Source organism: Acipenser ruthenus, chromosome 10, assembly GCF_902713425.1.
Source record: "Acipenser ruthenus chromosome 10, fAciRut3.2 maternal haplotype, whole genome shotgun sequence".
Classification (NCBI taxonomy): domain Eukaryota; kingdom Metazoa; phylum Chordata; class Actinopteri; order Acipenseriformes; family Acipenseridae; genus Acipenser; species Acipenser ruthenus.
The window spans coordinates 38,733,848-38,755,353 of record NC_081198.1 but is presented as its reverse complement, the minus strand read 5'-3'; the positions used below and the strand labels follow the sequence as shown (position 1 = coordinate 38,755,353).

Sequence of the window (21,506 nt, the reverse complement as noted above, 5' to 3'; positions counted from 1 at the left end):
TTCATATTGTATTTTTAACTGTTATATTGCTTAACTGTTCTGTTGCAGATGTCAAAACACCACCTACCTTTACAAGAAAAATGATGAGTCTTCAGGAAACTGAGGGTCTTCCAGTTAAATTTGAGTGTCGTGTAACTGGGTCATCTCCCATTGAAGTGTCGTGGCTTAAAGATGGTGAATCTTTGGCCAACAAAGATGACATTAAAATGTCCTTAATTGATAACACTGCAATCCTAGAGATTGCTCAAACTGAAATCAGACACTCTGGTGAATACACTTGCGTAGCTTCCAATGTTGTTGGAAGTGCCTCTTGTAGAGCCAAACTTACACTTAAAGGTTGGTTGGGTTATATATTTCATAACAAAAAAATTAGCAGGCTGCTCTTGATATCTTGAATTAGCCAAAGCACTGTTGACTTTTGCCTGTTTCTAAGTCTTCCTCTACTCTTCCATTTAACTTCTAGAACCCAGGTTTGCTCCTGTCTTTGACAAAAAGCTAGAGCCACTGGAGGTTACTGTGGGAGACAGTTTTGCACTTGAGTGCCATATGACTGGATCTTTACCCATCAAAGTCACTTGGTCAAAGGATAAAAAGGACATCAGAGCTGCAGGAAATTATAAGATCACCTGCATTGATGACACACCTCGCTTGACCATTCTGAAAGCAGATAAGGGAGACTCTGGGCAGTACTCTTGTGAAGCCAGCAATGATATCGGGAAGGACTCTTGTACAGCTCAAGTTGCAGTGAAAGGTATTGGGTTCTTGCAAGTTCTACCCCTTCTTTATCTTGGTTTTAATTTCTTCATACTAGTTCTATAATAGTATATTGTTACTTTAGTTAAAACTCTCTTTTATGTGTTTTAAACCCCCCCTAAACTATTTTCAAAGTATTCTTGTATATTGGATCTTGCTTAGTAGGGATGCATTTTTCAAATTTTGAACATCTTTCTTTATGAACTTTTTCTTATGCATTACATAAAAAAGAGAAAGAAAATAATATCTTGAAACCTGAATACATTTTTTTGCGAATAAATTGAATGTGTTGGTTTATTTGTTTGTTACAGAACGCAGAGTGCCACCTACCTTCACCAAGAAACCTTCTGAATCAATTGAAGACACAGAAGGAAAAATCATTAAGTTGGAAGGTCGTGTTTCTGGTTCCCAACCAATGAACATAAGTTGGTTCAAAGATGACCAAGAAATCCAACTCTCTGACAGTTATGACATGTCATTTAAAAGCAATGTTGTACAACTGTGCCTAAAGAAAGCTAGACTCTCAGATACTGGTTCTTACACTTGCAAAGTGTCGAATGAAGCAGGCACTACCTCATGCAATGTGTCTGTGCTTATTAAAGGTTAGTTTAACAGTGTTATAATAATGTTTTCTTAAGGTATTATTTATGCCATCAATTAGATTGCGTCTCTTGATAAAAATAATGTATTAAAAACCCTTGCATATATGGAGTGAGATGTATAACAATATCTGTACCTGTTTGAGTTAACCAAACAGTTTCTTGCTATTTTACTATTTCAGTAGCATAAAATATTTTCACTGTGCTTTAGAACAAATCTGAATGCATAAAATATCTGACACTCATTTTTTCTTATCATTTTTGTGTCATTAAGTCATTATGCTGTTTCCAATTTCAGAACTAAAAAGACCTCCAGTTTTTGATCTGCCTCTTAAACCAGTCACAGTTAATGTAGGTGAAAGCTTGCAGATAAGCTGCCATGTCCATGGATCCGAGCCTATCAAGATTCAATGGCAAAAGGACAGGAAAGAAGTTAAACCTTCTGATAAGTGCCAAATTACTTTCACCGATGGTACATCTGCTTTGGAAATAAATGCAGTTGCTAAAACTGATGCTGGTGACTACGTATGTAAGGCCACAAATGAGGCCGGAAGTGAATCTTGCAAGGCAAAAGTAACTGTAAAAGGTACAGTGCGATTACTTTATATTATCCATTTTGCACTGCTTTCTTGCAATGATAGTGTAACGCTCTTTTTTTCATTGTATCTTATTTTCTTTGAATTACATCTTATGCTTGCCTTGAGCATTATCCCGACCACTTTGACACCACTTCTGTATTTTGTGCATTGATTTTGTATATCTGTTTAAAATTTTGCTTTATCTTCTGAATGAAACAAGATAGAGATATACCGTATTCCTTTGAATTTAAGACGCACTTTTTTAACCATTTTTTGCTTCTCAAAAATAGCCTGCATCTTAAATTCGAGTACAGTATAATGATGCATGTATTAAAATCGCCAACAACAGACCCGAGTACCCAAACAGCAACGTGGCTTAGTGCTGGAAAAAGACAACAAAGGCATCTGCCGGAATACACAAGTAGCACAAATGTGACTTACTGCTGAGAAAAAAACAAATCTACAACAACACTGTTTTGTGTCAGTTTTGTACGATACAAAAGTGCAATTGAAGTTGCGTCTTTGTAAATGCATATTTATTTGATGTTTCCTCAAAACGAGGGTGCTAAATTTCGATTGCGTCTTAAATTTGAGTGAGTCTTAAATTCAAAGGAATATGGTATACCATCATATATCTTCTGTAAAAGGACCTGCTTTTCTTATTTCTTTTAAATTCATGTAACTACTAAGAACTAGATATCTAATGTTACACTATGTCATAACTTTCTTGAGAAACTGCGTTCTTATATTGCATCTTATTAAATATAGAGTAACTTCATCCTTCTTCTTAACTAAGGTACACATCATGTTATCTGTTCAATAATTCATATAATATGTATTAAAATATTGAGTTACATTCTGATTTAGATAAAGCAGTGGGAGCATCACCTGCACCAGCAGCAGCAGCAAAGCCAGCAAAATTAGACAACTTATTCTTCATTGAGGAACCCAAGAGTATCAAAGTGACAGAAAGTAAGTGCAGATAACATAATATTAAAATCTCTCTATTTGTGTTTTTAGTATAATTATCTTTTCCGTTGCTGGAAGGAACTGTTACTCAATGTTTGGCTCTGTTTCATTTTCAGAGGGGGTAGCTACTTTTATTGCCAAAGTTGGTGGTGACCCAATTCCAAATGTTAAATGGATGAAAGGCAAATGGAGACAAATCAACCATGGAGGACGCATTGTTGTAGAGCAGAAGGGTCAGGAGGCAAAACTTGAAATCAAAGAAGTGACCAAAACAGACTCAGGACAGTACAGATGTCTTGCAACAAACAAGTTTGGTGAAATCGAATGCAGTACAAACCTGGAGGTCGAGGAAAAGAAAGAACTAACAGTTGATGCCGACTTCCGGGCGAAACTGAAGAAGTATGTGTAAAGTATTGCTAGGAATTATTATCAAGACAAACATACAGTTGCAATCCTATCAACAAGCTTGACTGAAATGTGATTTAAATACATATACTTTTCCTTCTTCCTTCTTTAGGGTGCCTTCCAAACAAAAGGAACAAGAGGAAGACAAAGACATTGATATTGTAGAACTGTTGAGAAATGTGGACCCCAAAGAGTATGAGAAATATGCCCGCATGTATGGAATCACAGATTATCGCGGTCTTCTTCAAGCACTTGAGCAGCTCAAAAAGTTGAAAGGAGAGGAAACACATCAACTGGTAAATAATATTACAACGTTATTGAATATTTTTCATTGCAGAGGTAACGTGCTACACAGTATGCGCTTGTTGTCAGTCCATTAATAGTTTTAATCTGTGCTTCAGGAACTGGAGGGAAGAAGTGCTGTAGAAGAACAGGAGTTTGATGAACTTGTCTCTTTCCTACAACAAAGAATGACACAAACTGAGGTATGGAAAGTAATATTCTTTTGAACAACAATTTGTACTGATTTAAAGTTGTGAAAGGAAATTATCAACTATTTGTGCTTTCAGCCAATCACTCTGGTCAAGGACATTGAAGATCAGACTGTTATAGTAAATAAGGATGCAGTCTTTGAATGCGAGATCAAGATAAACTATCCTGAGATTAAGCTTTCCTGGTACAAAGGAACTGCAAAACTGGATACCGATGAAAAGTATGACATAAGCATTGAAGGTGACCGCCATCTGCTGAAAATTTATAACTGTGAGACACAGGATCAAGGAAACTATCGTATTGTCTGTGGTCCACACATTTCAAGTGCTAAATTAACTGTAGCAGGTAAGTGTTGTTTTTTAGCAGCGTGTTGTGCATAAATATTGTATTATTGTTACTATACAAGCTTTCTTTTGGACAAAATACTAAACTACTTTTGTTTTGTTATTTTACAGAACCTGTAGTGGAACAGCATCTCCAGAGCTTAGCTGGTAAGGAAGGCCAGATGGGTACCCTGGCTTGCCAGTTCTCAGTACCTAATGTAAAATCAGAGTGGTTAAAAAATGGAAAGCTGATAGAGGCACATGACAGATACACAGTTGATGTCACTGATAAAGTACAGAAACTTTATATTAAAGACCTAACACCAGAAGACCAAGGACGTTTTACCTGCAGATTTGAGTGCCTTGAGACCACTGCTGATTTTAGGGTGGAAGGTCTGTATTGATAACTGATAATCGCCTGCAGTTGGGAAGTCTAACAACTCATCATCGGCAAAAATACCATAATGTTGGGTCTTTACATTTTAACCGCTTTTTCCATGTGTGCCTGTCTTCATTTTTAACAGTCATTAACCAGTTTACCATGGCTGAACATTCTGGAACATTTTATTCGCTTCTTTTTTCATTTTTCATTCTTGCCTTGGGATATTCTTCACGGCCTTCTTAAATCTTGATTTTCTTTCTTTTTTACTCTTGTATTTTATTTCAATTTTGGCCATCAATTTAAAATTATTTTTGAACATGGTTAGGTTTGCTTTTTGATTTATTTTTCTTACTTTTGAACAATCTGGTGGTATCAGTTTGTTCTTTAGACTCACACTACTTATTTCTATAGTTACTACTATTACATTGCTCTTTTTCTATTTTGACTTGCATAACCGATTGTAGTGGACCCCTCAATCCAACTATTCTTTTTTTTTAAACCCTTGTAAAGATGCTTGCATGAAGTAAGCTAATGTTTCGACCTTGTTTGTTACAGCTCAACAAATCCAGTTTACCAAGACCATCCGGGACATTGTTGTGAATGAGCATCAATCTGCAACCTTTGAGTGTGAGGTTTCATTCGATGATGCAATTGTTACATGGTACAAAGATGCTACAGAGCTTAAAGAAAGTTCAAAATACAACTTTAGAAAGGAAGAGCGTTGTCATTTTATGACCATCCACAGTGTAACTGCTGACGATGAAGGTATGTGCTATAGAAAGTAATAGTTAAAAATTTATTTTTGGAACAACTAATGAAAGAGTGCAGATTAAATGACCTTCATTTACAATATTTTAGGTGTTTATTCTGTAATTGCGCGACTGGAGCCGAGGGGTGAGGCAAAAAGCACTGCTGAACTCTGCTTGTCCAGCAAAGGTTTGTACAGAAATACATTATAAAACATTACAGTGTTATTTCTTTTTCTTAAACAAATATTTTTAAACTAAAACACTTGCTTTTTTTCTTTTTCAGAAATTGCTTTGGGAAAACAATATGGTGAGTAAAAAAACTAAATTGCTTATCAAGGTTATAAATGCCTCTTCAAATGTTAAAGCACACAAGAGCAAAGAGAATTATCCCGGGTTTAAAAGGCATGTCGTATGCAGACAGGCTAAAAGAATGGAATCTATTCAGTCTTGAACAAAGAAGACTATGCGACGATCTGATTCAAGCATTCAAAATCCTAAAAGGTATAGACAGTGTCGACCCAGGGGACTTTTTTGACCTGAAAAAAGAAACAAGGACCAGGGGTCACAAATGGAGATTAGATAAAGGGGCATTCAGAACAGAAAATAGGAGGCACTTTTTTACACAGAGAATTGTGAGGGCATGGAACCAACTCCCCGGTAATGTTGTTGACACTCTGGGATCCTTCAAGAAGCTGCTTGATGAGATTCTGGGATCAATAAGCTACTAACAACCAAACAAGCGAGATGGGGTGAATGGCCTCCTCTCGTTTGTAAACTTTCTTATGTTCTTATGTTCTTATGTTCATTGTAATTGATATGTATATATATATATATATATATATATATATATATATATATATATATATATATATATATATATATATATATATATATATATTTTATATTAAAAAATACAAAACTTTAATAATCTTTAGATGTCCCTGATACTGGAGTACAAGGTCCAGACGTACCATCTACAGTAATCACCAAAGGTAAGAAAGCTAAATAAAAGGTTAAAAGGCAAAGTACAAAACATATCTATACATTAATCAATAGATTTTCAAATTAATGCATACATGTATTTCCTGTTTCATAAGATGTGACTTCTACTGTTATTGAGTATGCTGCTGAAGAGATCATTACAAGGACAGGTATTAGCCATAATGATCATCCTAATTATCTGATGTGTATTCATCTCTGCCGCCACTAACCTTTCACAAAACTCTTCAAATTTCCACTAATAAGCTTTCAGTTCATTTCTTTGATTAGGATTTCTACTAGTTGATTATCATCTTACTAAATGTTGTGATTTAACAGAATGTCTTTAATATGTCTATTTGTGGTCGTTCCCACCACCTGAATGATATTGTTTTTGTGTCTGTCTTTGAAATGTCACTAATATCAGTTAGCTTTTATTAAGTATATATCTGTGATTCTTACTGTTAATTGTTGTCATTTAATGTGCCAGAATCTGAAAGAAGGATAATTGAAGAGGAATTTGTACAAGCTACTATAATTAAAAGAGATGAAGTTTCTGGACCAGCAGGTAGACAATACATCTTTTATCTGTAAAAACTATTCTAAAACACAAACAAAAATGTGTGTCATAATACATATAGTGCAACAATTGTACATTCCTCAATTGATTTAAATTAAAGCTGTAGTTGGTTTGTTTGTGCTAATATAATACTTTTGTAAATTTTATTTGTAATGGTTCTGTATTTTGTGTCGAATGTACATTTCTATTTAGTTAAATATTTCATGAACAAATTCAGCTATTCAGGAATACAAATAATCAGCTGCTATTGTAATTTATTTTTGTATCTTTGTTTTATGTTATCTTTCACACACAAATCCGTAAAGCATTTTAATGTGTCCTTATCTAAGACTGTCTGTAATATCTTTAAGTTTCAAGGGTGCCTGTAGATGAAACAGTCAGTGCAACAACTGTAGGAGGAAGATACAGAACTCCTGAAAAAGGTAGAGTTCTGTAAAGGCTATAGCACGTGTGTCTCACGGCTGTATGTATACATACCTTTTCTTGTGCTAGCACTTGCTGCTTACCCACCTGTCTGTAAGCGTGCGCTGCTTCTTGGCTATAAAGCAACTAATTGCTTTGTCTCAGCACAAGCAAGTTGTCTTCTGTACTCTTACTGTATGTGTGCTTATCAAAGTATAAATTGATGTTGCGTTGTTGTTGTATGTCTGATTATTGTCTAATATATAATCCATAATTTTTTGTATGTCCGTCAATGTGTTCTAAACAGATCACACAGACACAACTCTTTTTGTTGATATAAAAGTGGAGTTTTCCATTTTTATTTTTGTTACATGTACAGTTCTATGTCTTCTTAAATATTAATAAATACATTTAAAAGCATCATGCTTCTGCACGTGTGCTTGAACAAACCACAATCATTTTGGCAGCTTTTCTCTAATTTGAAATTCATCTCTTTGAAGTTCCTGAAGCTTCAGAGAAGCCAGAAGAAATTACACCTGCTGCTGTACCAAAGAGAGACGAGCCTGCCGAGGCTAAAGGTACATTTACAATTTTAAGTACAAGTGGGTCCAGTAGTATCCGATTTACATTTTTTAAATTGTTTTTTTTTTCCTTGCTAGAATTAATCAGTGTTAGTGTTATTTATAGCATTCACATCTGTTCAACTTTTCTAAAATACTAATATTAGTGTATGTCCTTTACTGAAATACAATGCTATTTTTAAAGTACTTGAAGTTGCCAAGAAGCCTGTATCAGAGGTTACACCAGAAGTTAAACCAGAAAAGAAAGACCATGTTGCACCAAAAGGTACAGCCTCAACTGGTACAAAGACTTGTCTGTTTGTCTTGTGTGTTTGGCAATTTAACATCCTGCACATCTGCGCGTCTCTTTCAAATATTTTTGTTTGTTTGTGCCAAGTGTCTTCAATGCGTGTTTTAGGTCAACATTTTCAGTACAATAAATGTTGTATTCTTAAGAACACTACAGTCTATGTAAACTCTTGTTTGATACTTGGATTTCTTATTTGTGTGGGTCTATTTTCTTCTCATTTGTGTGTCTAGTTATTCCTCATTTGTGTGTGTCTAGTCACTCTGTTGCATTCCATTTTATACAGCATATAACAACATTTATGTTGAGCCAAAATACACCAAGACCTATAAACAGACTTAGAATCAGCATGCCAATATTTCTTGGAATTAAATATCACTTGGAGCAAAGTTACTGAATTCTTAGTGCTTGCAGAGAATATTGCCTTCATAAACACTGCATTTGACTTTTTGACCCCTGAATTTATGGAATACATAATGCTTAAAGGTAATATACTTTTACTGCTTCTGAAAAGTCGGCAAGCTAGAGGGAAAATGACAGCTTACACTATATAACATGATATTTAGTATGTATTATTCTTGCATTGCTAGTCAGCATTAGAATATCAAAACAAAATTATAGTAATTATTTTTCATTCCTTCCCTGTCGCTTTCAAAGTCTTCATAGTAAATGTTCATTGAAGGCTTTGAAATATGTATTCTCTGTGTACACACACACACACACACACACACAACATGTCAGTGGCATATGGCACAGCAAACATAATCAGTCTTGAAGCTTTATGTAGTAATTAATCGTCTTGTATTTTCTGATATGTTTTACACCTTTCATATGGCAATTTGTGTTTTTGTAACATTTTTGTTGTTGATATTGTTATAATGTTCACCATTAAAAAATATATATATTTTCTTCAAAGCACCTGGAGAATTGAAGAAGCCTGTATCTGAACCTGCTGTTACTCCAGCTAAAGATCAGGTTGCACCTACTAAAGGTACAGACTAATGTGGTGTTTAGAATACTGTGTTTGTTATTGCATACCATGTCAACTTTGCATGTTTTATGTCAATATATGTGCCAGGTCTTATATATTGTTCTTAAAAGTTGTTGTTTGTCAATTGTGTATATATGTGTGTCTGTGTGTATGCTCTTTTAGCTTTCTTACTATCTTCTGTGTGTATGCTCTTTTAGCTTTCTTACTGCTATCTTCTTTATTTTTATTTTTTATTTTAAGCTTTTTTACACTTATCAAAGCCTCTTTTTAAAGATTGGCGTACAGGTATATGTTTTAGATAGTTACTAAACAAAAAACAAAAAAATCTTAAAATGCTTCAGTAGGTCTTGTGCTACTTGAGAGTAGTTTTAAATGTGTGTCTGCTGCGCTAAAGCAGGGTCTGGCATTGTTAGTGCCTGTTAATTGTGCTGGAAGTTCGAAATTCAGTATACTTTATACGTACATGTTCATTTTGACATCTTAATCATTTTCATATTAAATCCTCGTACGGCCATTGTTGTCTAAAAAAACCCATGATGTCTTTGAAGTGCCTGAAGAAGTTAAGAAACCTGTACCTGAAGTGAAACCAGCACCTGCAGCCAAAGTAGCACCTGAATCAAGGGTTGCACCTGTAGAGAAGGTAGAGAAAGTTGCACCTGAAGCAAAAGTGGTACCTGAAAAGAAAGCTACACCTGAAGTCCCATCTGCTATCACTCCAGGAAGGAAAGAGGTTGCACCAGTGAAAGGTATTGACGTTTGTCTGCTTTAAAAAAAAAAAAAAATGGTCTGCTATTTATGTTGTACCTTATTGGTTTTGTTTTATTTTATTTAATCATTTCTTTCTTTACATTTATTTATAAACATAGCCATGAGACAATGGCTATGAGCTTATTGATGTATGTGTGTATCTTTGTTACTGTGAATTGTCTGTTTTTCTTTAAAACAAAATGCTTCTTTCAAAACGTGTATGTCCACCTGTTGAATGTTTTCTGGCTTATTATCACATCTTCAATAATATCCTTTAAAGTTCCTGAAGAGCCAAGGAAGACTGTACCCGGAAAACCTGAACCAGCTCCAACTCCAAAACCAAAACCAGTTCCTCCAGAGGAAACGGTCACTCCTGCTAAAGGTATAGATATACACTATATAGCACATATGAGTAGAAATGTTTGCATAGGGCCACATAGTGCAGTATATGTTGTCTGTCATTCATTAGTTGTTTTTTATGTTTTTAATGTTTACCAAGCTGTGCAAATGTAAAATATGTTTGTTTTTTTTTGTCTTAATGTTTTGTTTGTCTATACCAGGTCTTGTGTGTTCAACAGATTACAGCAGAAATACAACAAAACATATTAAAATGAGTCACAGATCAAACCATTGCAGTGTTATTTATTGTAAGGAATAGTCTCTGTTTCTTATTCTACTTAAAAATAAATAAATAAACATTGTGAGAAATAATTTTAAATCAAGACAACAATGACATTTGTTAGAAAATATTTAGATGTTATGTTTGTAATTGTATTTTGCTAAGAACAAAATACAATATATACAGTTGTATAAATAAAGTAAATAAGCACAATAGAGCCATATATATATATATATATATATATATATATATATATATATATATATATATATATATATACAGGGTCAGCTGTTGAACAAAGTTTATTTCTCAAACTGACAGGAATGCGTTGGAGATGACAATAAAATATGTAATTTTAGGATATAGTGAACTATACTGACCATGTTTCTGTTTCTTGTCATTTCTGCTTTATATTTCTGTCTATAGCTCTTTGCAAACAAATGTCTAGATGTGGCCGCTGCCAAATGTATATTCAGAGCGATGTGTGAGCTTCAAACACATCAATTCTTTGTCTTGCCATTCCACAGTCTGTTTCATAAAACTCTTTCTTTATATCTGCCAGCATCTTGCTGGTTATATTTGCTGTGTTTTTACTTTTAAATGTTTGTTGTTTGTAAAGGTGTACATGTTTACCTACTAGGATAACAATATAGCGACGGAAACTATATATGTTTATGTAGGGAGTAAATGAAGTGACTGTAGGTGAAACCCATAAGTGATACAATAGTGCAACACGTCCCTACAAAGCATGTCTCCATTTATGTGCTTTAGTATGTCTTGTGACTTCATTTACACCTATATGGGATATTGATTTAACAGTAACACTGTCTTTGTCCATTTGTAATGCAGCATATAAGGATAGTGTTAAATCCAAAATATGTTACATTTAACCACATTCACTTTATAACATATTATTAAAAATTTTGTTAAAAAAGTGACCCAATTAATCATTATGTAATGAAATAAATAAAATATACGTAAGCAGAGCAGTGATATTTATTTGGTACACCGTATCTATTAAGTGTCGACCATCCCAGTCATTACATAATTAATGCTGATGCATCATCAATGCATATCTTGAACAGTCATGTCATGTCTATGTGTTGTATGTCCATGCTTGCCCATGCAACATTTCTTAACCAGCACTATGTGGCAAATGAAGCTAAATTTGAAATATTCCTTAAAGTGCCAGAAGCTCCTAAGAAGACTGAACAAGTTGCACCTGCACTTGCTGCTCCAAAGAAAGAGGAGGTTGCTCCAGTGAAAGGTACCTGAAACACAGCTTTAAGAAAAGCTTTTCTTGCTTAATTTGTCTTTAGTAAATCATTTTAGTAGCAAACAGTATTGATATCTTATTAATGAACAGTAATACACAAGCTGTCTTCCCTTTCAAGTCATGTCATGTTTATGTGTTGTATGTTCATGCTTGTCCATGCAGCATTTCTTTACCAGCATCATATGGTAAACTAAGCTAAATTTCAAATATTCTTTAAAGTGCCAGAAGCTCCTAAGAAGACTGCACAAGTTGCACCTGCACTGGCTGCTCCAAAGAAAGAGGAGGTTGCTCCAGTGAAAGGTACTTGAAATACGGCTCTTAGAAAAGCTTTACATGGTCTGCTATGATTCAATAACCTTTCTTGCTTTATTTGTCTTTTTACATTGTGGAAGGTATTAATAGGGTGTCCCTTTGTACACGGTATCTTGTTAACATGCAGTACGATAGTACTCAATTCTGTCAACCGTACAGTCATGTCATGTCTATGTGTTGTATGTCCAAGCAGCATCTATGTACAGTAATTATTTACTAGCACTATGTAGTAAATTAAGCTACATTTCAAATACTCTTTAAAGTGCCAGACGCCGCCAGAAAGACTGAAAAAGTTGCACCTGTGGTGGCGACGCCAAAGAAAGAGGAGGTTGCTCCAGTGAAAGGTACTTAAAACAAAGCTTTCACTCCTTGCTTTGTTTGTCTACACCAAGCCAATGAATATATGTTATATTTTGTCAGCTACAACAGTGTGCTATTTCATAACTATAACATGCTTACCATATTCCTTCGAATGTAAGCCATTTTCAAAGCAGCGTCATTAGCTTCCTGAGGAGTTTGAAGAGAAGCCTTCAGTGTTTCGTTATTAGGCTTGGACAGATTGGAAATGCTGATCAGACCACCATATTTTTTGACACGCCAATTACAAAAAGTGAGAAAAACAGGTGCGATTAATCATGACTGGAAATGAGGAGCAGTGCATAACTGTAATGCTGTGTGGCAGCAGATGGCTGCAAACTGTCCCCATGCATGTGTAATTGAGGTTATATCTTTGTAAATACATATTTATTTGATGTTTTATTTTTTCCTCAAATTGAGGGCGGTGAATTTGGGCTGCATCTTAAATTCAAGGGTGTCTTAAATTCAAGGGAATGCGGTACTTGATACATTTCTTTTAACAATTCCAAAATAAGCATTTAAAGAAACTTAGTTGTCATGTCCTGGTAATGTACTTGATATAGTGCTCAGCTGTCAACCTTCCGAGTCATTTCATGTCTGTGTGCTGGACTGTAAGTCCATGCAGCATCAATGCATTTCTATAACTGTCCACTGTTTTATTGTGTGTTTTGTATTTCTGTCTAATTCTTTGTAACTGTTGTTAAAGTGCCTGAATTTACAGAGCCGTTGCCCCCAGTCAGTGTCCCCAAAAAGGAAGACGTGGCTCCTGCCAAAGGTATACCCAAAGACCTATATGAACGTCAAACACAGCACTTTATTGTCTTGCCATTCCACCAACATGTTCTTGAGAAGCTCTTCTTAATTTCTTCCAGCATCTTGCTGATAATCTTTGATGTCTTTGTTTATGTTGATGTTGTCTTTTCGTTTTGTTAGTTTGTATTTTCTTTTTTTATTATGTTAACTGTGTGTTACCAGTTTACCCACTAGAATACAAATGTAGTGAAAGAGAATATAGTGATTAATTTAGGTTTTTAAGATACTGGACTTACTATAGACAATTCAATTGCAAATGCAGCTATCACGCAACACATTGATGACGATCCGCTGGGATGTGCCAATATTAATTTGAGTATTTGCCTATCTACTGTGATTTTTTTGTATACCTTGTATATTTGATTTTGTAGTTAATACTGACTAATTTTACATTTATTGTGCAACCTACAACAATACAATTATATCTAAAAATCTTAAGCAGTAATTGTCAAATATGCCACATTATAGATGTAATGTTTAAAAAAAGAAAATTCTACATCATGTGCACCCTTTCAATTGCAAATCTGAGGAAGGCATCACTACCTATTTTCCTCACCTAATGAACTATTATTAGCCATCCACGTCATGTCATGTCTATGTGTTGTATGTCCATGCTTGTCCATGCAGCATTTCTTAATCAGCATTATGTGATAAATGAAGCTAAATTTAAAATATTCTTTAAAGTGCCAGAAGCTCCTAAGAAGACTGAACAAGTTGCACCTGCACTGGCTGCTCCAAAGAAAGAGGAGGTTGCTCCAGTGAAAGGTACTTGAAGTACAACTCTTAGAAAATCTTTACATGTTCTGCTGTGATTCAATAACTTTTCTTGCTTAATTATTAATAGGGTTTCCCTTTGTACACTGTGGCCCCTGTTCATAAAAGTACTTGCAGACTGCTGTAATAAAATGAATTTAGTTTAAAACTAACGAAAGTCGTCCATATTGCTATTCATAAAATGATCTGAGCACACAGCGACTGTTGCAAAGCACTTTATGAATGGGTATACAGTCGTTCAAGAACGAAAATCTGTTTCTTTTTGATGACATCATCAGCATTATTAATGTTCTCTGGGTGGCGTCGATAGCCGTTGCAAAAACAAAAACAGAATCCACCGTCACGGGCAGTTTGCAAAACCTGATTGCCCCTATCACATCTGACAAAAATTCAGGACATGTCATAATTTAGAAAAAAAAAAAAAGGCTTTTTAAAATAAATACTTTGTATTTTCGTTTTCTTTGGCAACGCTGGTAAACATTTCCATACGCACACATAAGATTTCCATTCTTAACTGCAGGACCAAAATAAATAAATAAAAATAAACAAAAAGCACTGTAGGAGGACATTTGAATAATACTGTAATTCTAGTAATAATAATAATAATAATAATAATAATAATAATAATAATAATAATAATAATAATAATAATAATAATATTGACATGTTAATCTTACAAATTTTCAACAATTATTATTATTATTATTATTATTATTAATAAACCATGCTTAAAAGCAGGGAATCAATCAGGGGTGAGTTTACATTTATGCACACTGTACACAAAATGGATCGTTTTGTGGTGTGTGAAAAAAAAGTCTCTCTTTCAAACACTGATTGAGCCTTCCACGAGTCTCGATCAGTGTTTTTTGCAATACCTAGCAAACCCAAATTTCCCACCAACTGCATCAGCAGCACTGGTATAGTGCATATTGTAACGCTCCATGAAAATAAACAGGTTCACATAGGCAGTATTCATCCAAACTGTTTATTGTGAACACAAGTAAAAGAAATATAAAGGACCGCTGTCAGCCACGGATCACGGCAAAGAAATAATAATAATAAAATAACTGTCTATTCTCAGTCTCTCACTTGCTCTCCGCTTCACAGCGCTGTTTCAAAATGGTTATGCCAGAGAATATGTTCTTGTGTGACTATATATTTATATTAAACCATTTCCTTCATATAAAGCTACAGACTTTTTTTTTTTTTTTTCAAAATAGGCAGTGGTAATCACAGGTATGTCAAACTGTATAACAGAGCAAGTGTAGTAATTAAAATGTGTCTTTAAAAAAACAGTCTGCCGAGGCTGTCGTTGGTTTAGACTTGACTGTAGAAAGCATTCAATAACTCCTAGTTATCGACAGCATTTTGCTGTTCACTTTTATGAATAGCAGGCTGACGCTCAGGACCAATGAAAACTTTATGCTAATGAGGTAATCGTTAGGCTTTATCTCAATTCGTTTAAAACATGCCTTCATAGATACAAATCGTTGAGGCTTAATAACGCATCTGAATTCTCTTATGAATAGCAACTGCCGTTAAATAGGCGGCTATGGACGAAATCTGATCATATACTCCTGTTTTCTCATTTTGACAGACATTAACCCTTCATGAATAGAGCCCTGTGTCTTGTTAACATGCAGTACGATAGTACTCAATTCTGTCAACCGTACAGTCATGTCATGTCTATGTGTTGTATGTCCAAGCAGCATATATGTACAGTAATTCTTTACTAGCACTGTGTAGTAAATTAAGCTGAATTTCAAATATTCTTTAAAGTGCCAGAAGTGCCTAAGAAGACTGAACAAGTTGCACCTGCACTGGCTGCTCCAAAGAAAGAGGAGGTTGCTCCAGTGAAAGGTACTAAAATAAGCTCTTAGAAAAGCTTTATGTGTTCTGCTATGCTTCAGAACTTGGTTTGCTTATTTTGTCTCCACTGAATCATTTGATTCTTTTTTATGTCTTGTCAGCTACAAGAGGTGTTATTTCTTGAGCAATTCCAAAATGTAGCCACGAGAAAACAAACATGGCTTTCCTTGTGTATGTGATGTAATTTAAAAACATTAAGGTAGCGTGTATGTAAGCTCAGTACTTTGTGTTGTCCTATCAGTGTTGTTTTTCATTTGTGTGTGTATGTGTGTGAAATCCAATACCAAAACGTATTGAGAATCAATGAATGTTGTGTTCTGTCTTGTTTCTTTTACAACTATAAATTAATTCTAAATGTCACATACTATTCTTAAAAGTTCCAAAACCAGAAAAGAAGATCATCCCAGAAAAACCTGCACCAGTGTCTATTCCAGTCCAAGCAAAAGTAACTCCTGCTAAAGGTACTAAAAAATACATTTTGGAAGACCTGTCTTGCTTTAACTACAGTCTTTACTTGCACTATGTGCTCTATTCTTAACTAATTTTAAACATGTATGTGTGTCTATCAGAGTAACATGTACTTATGTGTGTCTGTCAAGTTCAGTCTACTGCTTATAAATTCATGTCTATGTTGATTTTAGTTTAAAGTTATAATAATGTTCTTTAAAGTGCCTGAAGCTGCTAAAAAACCTGTACCAACGACTCCCTTTATCTGCTTCCCAAACAGAGAGGGTGCCTCCAGTGTTTGTGTGTGTTTGTGTCCTTTGTTAAGTCATAGATGTAGTGTGTCTCACTTAAGACCAGTATATGTGACTTGTGTGTTTGTCTTAACTGTTATTCTTGAGACATATACAATCTTATTACATTTAGTAAAACCTAAAATGTAAATGTTCTTTAAAGTGCCTGAAGGTGCTAGAAGAGTCATTCCTGAAGCAACACAACCAACCATGGAATACCCTGCAGAGAAAATAACTCCAGCTAAAGGTATTCATATATGTGCACAGCATTCTTTTTAAATGTGGAGTTCTTCTGGTTAGTTCTTCATAAAGTTGAATGTCTTTGTTATCTTAAATACTTCATGGTTGTTGTCACCTATTCTACAATCTGAAAGTCTATTTATTTATTTAAGTTCATGGGGAGAAAAAGAAGACAGTATATGAAGAAATTATACAACTACATATTCCAGAAAAGGAAGAAATTATAATTACAAAAGGTACACATCTTTTGCACATCATCTCTTTATTTCTTGCTGTTGTGACTCTTACTGTACAGCGGTCAGCTGGCAGTAAAACAAAAAGAAAATATGTCATTGTCTTTGTTATATCACATTATTGTCTCATACAGGTTTTTCTCTGCATTAACTTTGGTGTTAATATATGTACACGTAAATTCATGCAAGTACTGTAAATTAGTCATAACAGTAGATTTATTAAACTAGGAGAGTACAGTATACAAAAATAGGCATTTCTTTGAAGAAGTTACTTTAGTCAGTGTTTCAAGAAAAGGAGTCACTCTAGTGAAAGGTATTCAAATTCACCGACTCATACCTTTTTCGTCTTTACCATTCCCAATTGCAAACAACTTTACAATTTTTTTTCATCTTCATTTGTCTTATGTAAGTTTGTCCTGTATGTTTGTCTTTTATTCTGTATTCATTGTTTAGTGTCGTCCTTTAAACAGTCATATTCTTCTTTGCTAACCTCTTGAGCGCAATATAAATACACATGATACTGTCTTTAAAGTAGCTGAAGTGGCTGAAGTAGAAGAATTTGTTGCTGTCTCCCAACTGAAAGTGGAAAATGTTACCCCAGAAAAAGGTACAGAAGACGTTAAAATATGCCGTTCGTATGCAGAGTGAAAATTATATGATGTATGAAATACATATTTTAAAATATAAACAGGAAGCGCTGTGGCTGTGTGGTTAAAGAAAAGGGCTTATAACCAGGAGGTCCCCGGTTCAAATCCCACCTCAGCCACTGACTCATTGTGTGACCCTGAGCAAGTCACTTAACCTCCTTGTGCTCCGTCTTTCGGGTGAGACGGAATTGTAAGTGACTCTGCAGCTGATGCATAGTTCACACACCCTAGTCTCTGTAATTCGCCTTGGATAAAGGCGTCTGCTAAATAAACAAATAATGGTGGGATTTATACCTCAACATGTTTCTGAAAATGAAAAAGAAAAAAAAAACATGAAGCAGGTTTCTATATATGTATAAGTTACACACATTTAGAGTATTTCTTTTTTTGAATTGTAGCAGTAGAATATATGTTTTACTATTTAAATTCTGAAAACCATAAATGTTTTTTCAAAGTGCCCACAATTGCCATGAAGAAGGTACCAGAACATGAGGTTTCAAAACCTGCAGCCAAAAAAGAGGAGGGGAAACCAGTGGTTAAACCAGTAAAAGGTAGATGGATAAACCATTTTGACAAACCAACTCATGATTCCATCAAAGAATACTAATCTGTAATCTTTTTTATCATGATGTACAAAAATACATACTGATCTCAATGATTTTCTGTATTACACATTGCAGAAAATTGCTTGTTTTAACAGACATGTTTGATATCCTCATGTTATGGTAAGTATTGTGATATCCAACAACTCTTCTGATGCCTCATGGGTTAATTAAGGAAGTACTTTATTTTGACCATAAAAGTGTTCTGTTATGTACTAACTAAAAATGTGTTATTCTGTGTGTTGTCCAGTGTTTTCAAAAGCATAATTCTTATGCGCTTCTTTCCCATGGTGTTCACCCAATACATCTAAAAATACCAGATTCCATTATGAAATATTTTCTTGTTGTGGTTACACTTCCCGAGGCTAAGGCTGCTTTCTGTATGTCTATACTAACTTGAATGTTACTTTTTCCGGTAGATTCTAAACCAGAAGAGAAAAAGGTCCCTGTGACAGCTCCAGGAGCAGATACGAAAAAAGGTATGGCAATCAATACATTTAATCTCAATGTGCTGTATCTTTTTTCTTTGTGTTTTCTTTAAGTCTTATTTTGTACAAATTGTATTTTTGTTAAACATACTGTTTAAAGGGTATGCAGGTGTTTCTGTTGTGTCTGTTTTGTCTGTTGACATGTATTTATGTATTTTTTAATGTGTTAAATGGTCTGAAAGCAACAGTGTTTGAGATCTGAGAATGTGGAATCTGAAATGACTAGTTCTGTTTTTTGTGTTTATGTGTTCTTCCTATGTTTATTGTATGTTTTTTTTTCTGTTTGTAAAAAACAATTTTAAATGTAATGTGAAACCTTTATCACCTCAGAAAAGCCCAGCACGCCACCAAAGATTCTTAAACAAAAAGGTAAAATTCCTACTGAGGAAGAGGAGAAACTAGAAATACCGACCTTAAAGAAAGTAACCAAGACATCTGAATCAGGTATATCACTTAAGAAAGTCACTAAAACAACAACGTATGAGGAAGCAGGCTATGAACTATCATTCAAGAAAGCTGGTATGATTCCTCAAGAGTTGGAATCAGGTATTAAACATGAATCGCCAGAAGAACATGGTAAAACCCTGAAGAGAGTTGAAGAAATTACTGTTACACAAGATGTAGAGACAACTGTTCTCAGGAAGGATGGAAAGGTCCCTAGAGACGAAAAACCAAAAGAGTCTTATATTGCATTGAAAAAAGTGGAGAGTATCCCAACACAGGACAAAGAAAAAGAAGTGGTGACACTTAAACCATTTGGCAAGGTTCCTAAAGATGAAGCCCCAGCAGAAGCTGAAGAACCAGGCATCAAATTCAAAAAGAGTGAAAGACTTCCAGTAGCTGAAAAAGAGAAGGAACCAATAACCTTGAAAAAAGGTGAAAGGGTTCCTAAACATGAAGTACCTAAAGAACTAGGTGCAGCACTGAAAAAAGTGGAAAGGATCCCAACACAGGAAAAAGAAAAAGAGGTAGTAACACTTAAACCCTTTGAAAAGAAGCCAAAAGTTGAAGTGCCAGTAGAAACTGAAAAACCAAGTATAAAGATTAAAAAGGGTGAGAGGGTTCCTAAAGATGAATTACCCAAAGAGCCAGAAATAGCATTGAAAAAAGTGGAAAGAATCCCAACACAGGAAAAAGAAAAAGAACCGGATAAGAAACCAGACAAGGTTCCAAAAGCAGAACCACCACGGGAATCTGTTTTACCATTAAAGAAAAATGAAAATGAGCAACCAGTAAGCAAACCACTCATGCAACTTAAGAAGACTCCTTCCCCCAAAGTTGATGGAAAGGCGAAGGTTATTGAATCAATTCCTGTAGAACGAAAACCAAGCAAAGAAGCTGCTAAAGAACCTCAGGAAAAGCCTACTGTAAAAGAACCTGTGGAAGAAAATGCCCCTCTTCTCAAGAAAACATATATGAAAACCAAGTCCCCAGAAGAAAAAACTCCTGCAGCCCAACTTAAAGTTGGGAAAGGGAAGGTGCCCGGAATGGAAGAACTGTCACCTGAAACGATACAACTGAAGAAAATTCCAACACATTTGGAAGAAGAAGTATTTGAAGAAGAACCTGAAGAAGAGGAAGGTGAGGTTGAAACCTGGGGGTCTGAACCTTCTGAACGTGAGGAATATGCTTCATCTGAAGACTGGGAAGAAGCTGCTGAAAATGAAGAAGGAGCTGTCGAGACTCCAGGAAAGATTGGTGAAAGACGAGGTGAGACGGCTGTTGCAGACCTCCATCACTGACTGCCTCGCATCCTGTGCTTTGGAAAAACGTTTTTTTCCCCTAATCTCGAAATATGTGTTGGTCTATCTTTGTCTTCACAGTGTTCGCATGAAAACAAGTGATGTTCATCTTGTCATAAATGTCTGTCTGCCAAATCTTGTCTGTACACAAACATCAAGAAAACTTGCTTTTTTCTCATCTTTAACAAAACTAAGGACGTATGAAGTCCTTTTTAATATTCATGCAACTTTGCGGTAGTAAATCTAACAGTGGTTCATTTCATTAATCTGTGGCTTAAAATGCTTCTCACCATAATAATTTTTTTCAGTAAAAATCATGTTTACATCATGTTTATTGTGCAGCTGACAAAATGCTTTCTATTACATTAACTTTTGCAATGAGCAGATAATAATGTTAGTATCTTACTACAGATGGCAAAGCACCCAAAGCGGAAGCTGGCAGGGGTAGAGGGCTACCAAAAGGTGAGAGGGACAGTCTTTATAGCCACATGAATAGTCACAAACCTATGCATGCAAAATACATAAGAAATAAGATGTGTTTTACACTGGTTCTAACTGAATGAAATGCACTCCACATCATTTAGAAAGTATGCCACGATTCTGAGATTTGTATGTACAGTAGTACAGTAATATTCAGCTGATTTGCATGGACTCATAAATCATACATTTGGAAATCATTGGAAAATAAATCATACATTTGTTTGAGTATATATTAAAAAAACAACATTTTAATGTATTGTTGTACCTGTAAGATATTTAAGAATTAAGCACCCACAATAGTTGGAATGGGTTGGAATGTGCATGCGCCCCTTTTTTCTTGCATCTACTTTTAGACTTGTATTAACTCTAATCATAGATATTGACCCATGTAGATGCATCTTTTTCTATGTCTGTGTAGGAAAAGATCTTGACCATGAAAGTAAAATGCAAGTAGTTATAAAGAAAATGGGTTTAAATCCTTTTTTATAAACATACCGCCATT

General features: G+C 34.9%; 1 protein-coding gene across 1 annotated transcript in view; it reads left to right on the top strand.

The window, feature by feature from the left end:
* The window catches only part of LOC117973129 (titin-like), a 165,968-nt gene that overhangs the window by 52,010 nt on the left and 92,452 nt on the right, over window positions 1-21,506 (top strand). The window contains 36 exon segments of the mRNA XM_059031325.1: window positions 49-336; window positions 464-751; window positions 1,065-1,355; window positions 1,651-1,938; window positions 2,798-2,902; window positions 3,016-3,298; window positions 3,417-3,600; window positions 3,706-3,789; window positions 3,874-4,141; window positions 4,252-4,512; window positions 5,057-5,266; window positions 5,360-5,437; window positions 5,534-5,557; window positions 6,186-6,242; window positions 6,348-6,401; window positions 6,719-6,796; window positions 7,159-7,230; window positions 7,711-7,788; window positions 7,976-8,056; window positions 8,994-9,068; window positions 9,617-9,814; window positions 10,096-10,197; window positions 11,621-11,701; window positions 11,930-12,010; window positions 12,286-12,366; window positions 13,086-13,311; window positions 13,767-13,957; window positions 15,746-15,826; window positions 16,213-16,296; window positions 16,736-16,819; window positions 16,965-17,048; window positions 17,578-17,652; window positions 18,148-18,243; window positions 18,714-18,773; window positions 19,113-20,492; window positions 20,936-20,986. Of these exon segments, the coding sequence (XP_058887308.1) occupies window positions 49-336; window positions 464-751; window positions 1,065-1,355; window positions 1,651-1,938; window positions 2,798-2,902; window positions 3,016-3,298; window positions 3,417-3,600; window positions 3,706-3,789; window positions 3,874-4,141; window positions 4,252-4,512; window positions 5,057-5,266; window positions 5,360-5,437; window positions 5,534-5,557; window positions 6,186-6,242; window positions 6,348-6,401; window positions 6,719-6,796; window positions 7,159-7,230; window positions 7,711-7,788; window positions 7,976-8,056; window positions 8,994-9,068; window positions 9,617-9,814; window positions 10,096-10,197; window positions 11,621-11,701; window positions 11,930-12,010; window positions 12,286-12,366; window positions 13,086-13,311; window positions 13,767-13,957; window positions 15,746-15,826; window positions 16,213-16,296; window positions 16,736-16,819; window positions 16,965-17,048; window positions 17,578-17,652; window positions 18,148-18,243; window positions 18,714-18,773; window positions 19,113-20,492; window positions 20,936-20,986 (6,102 nt within the window).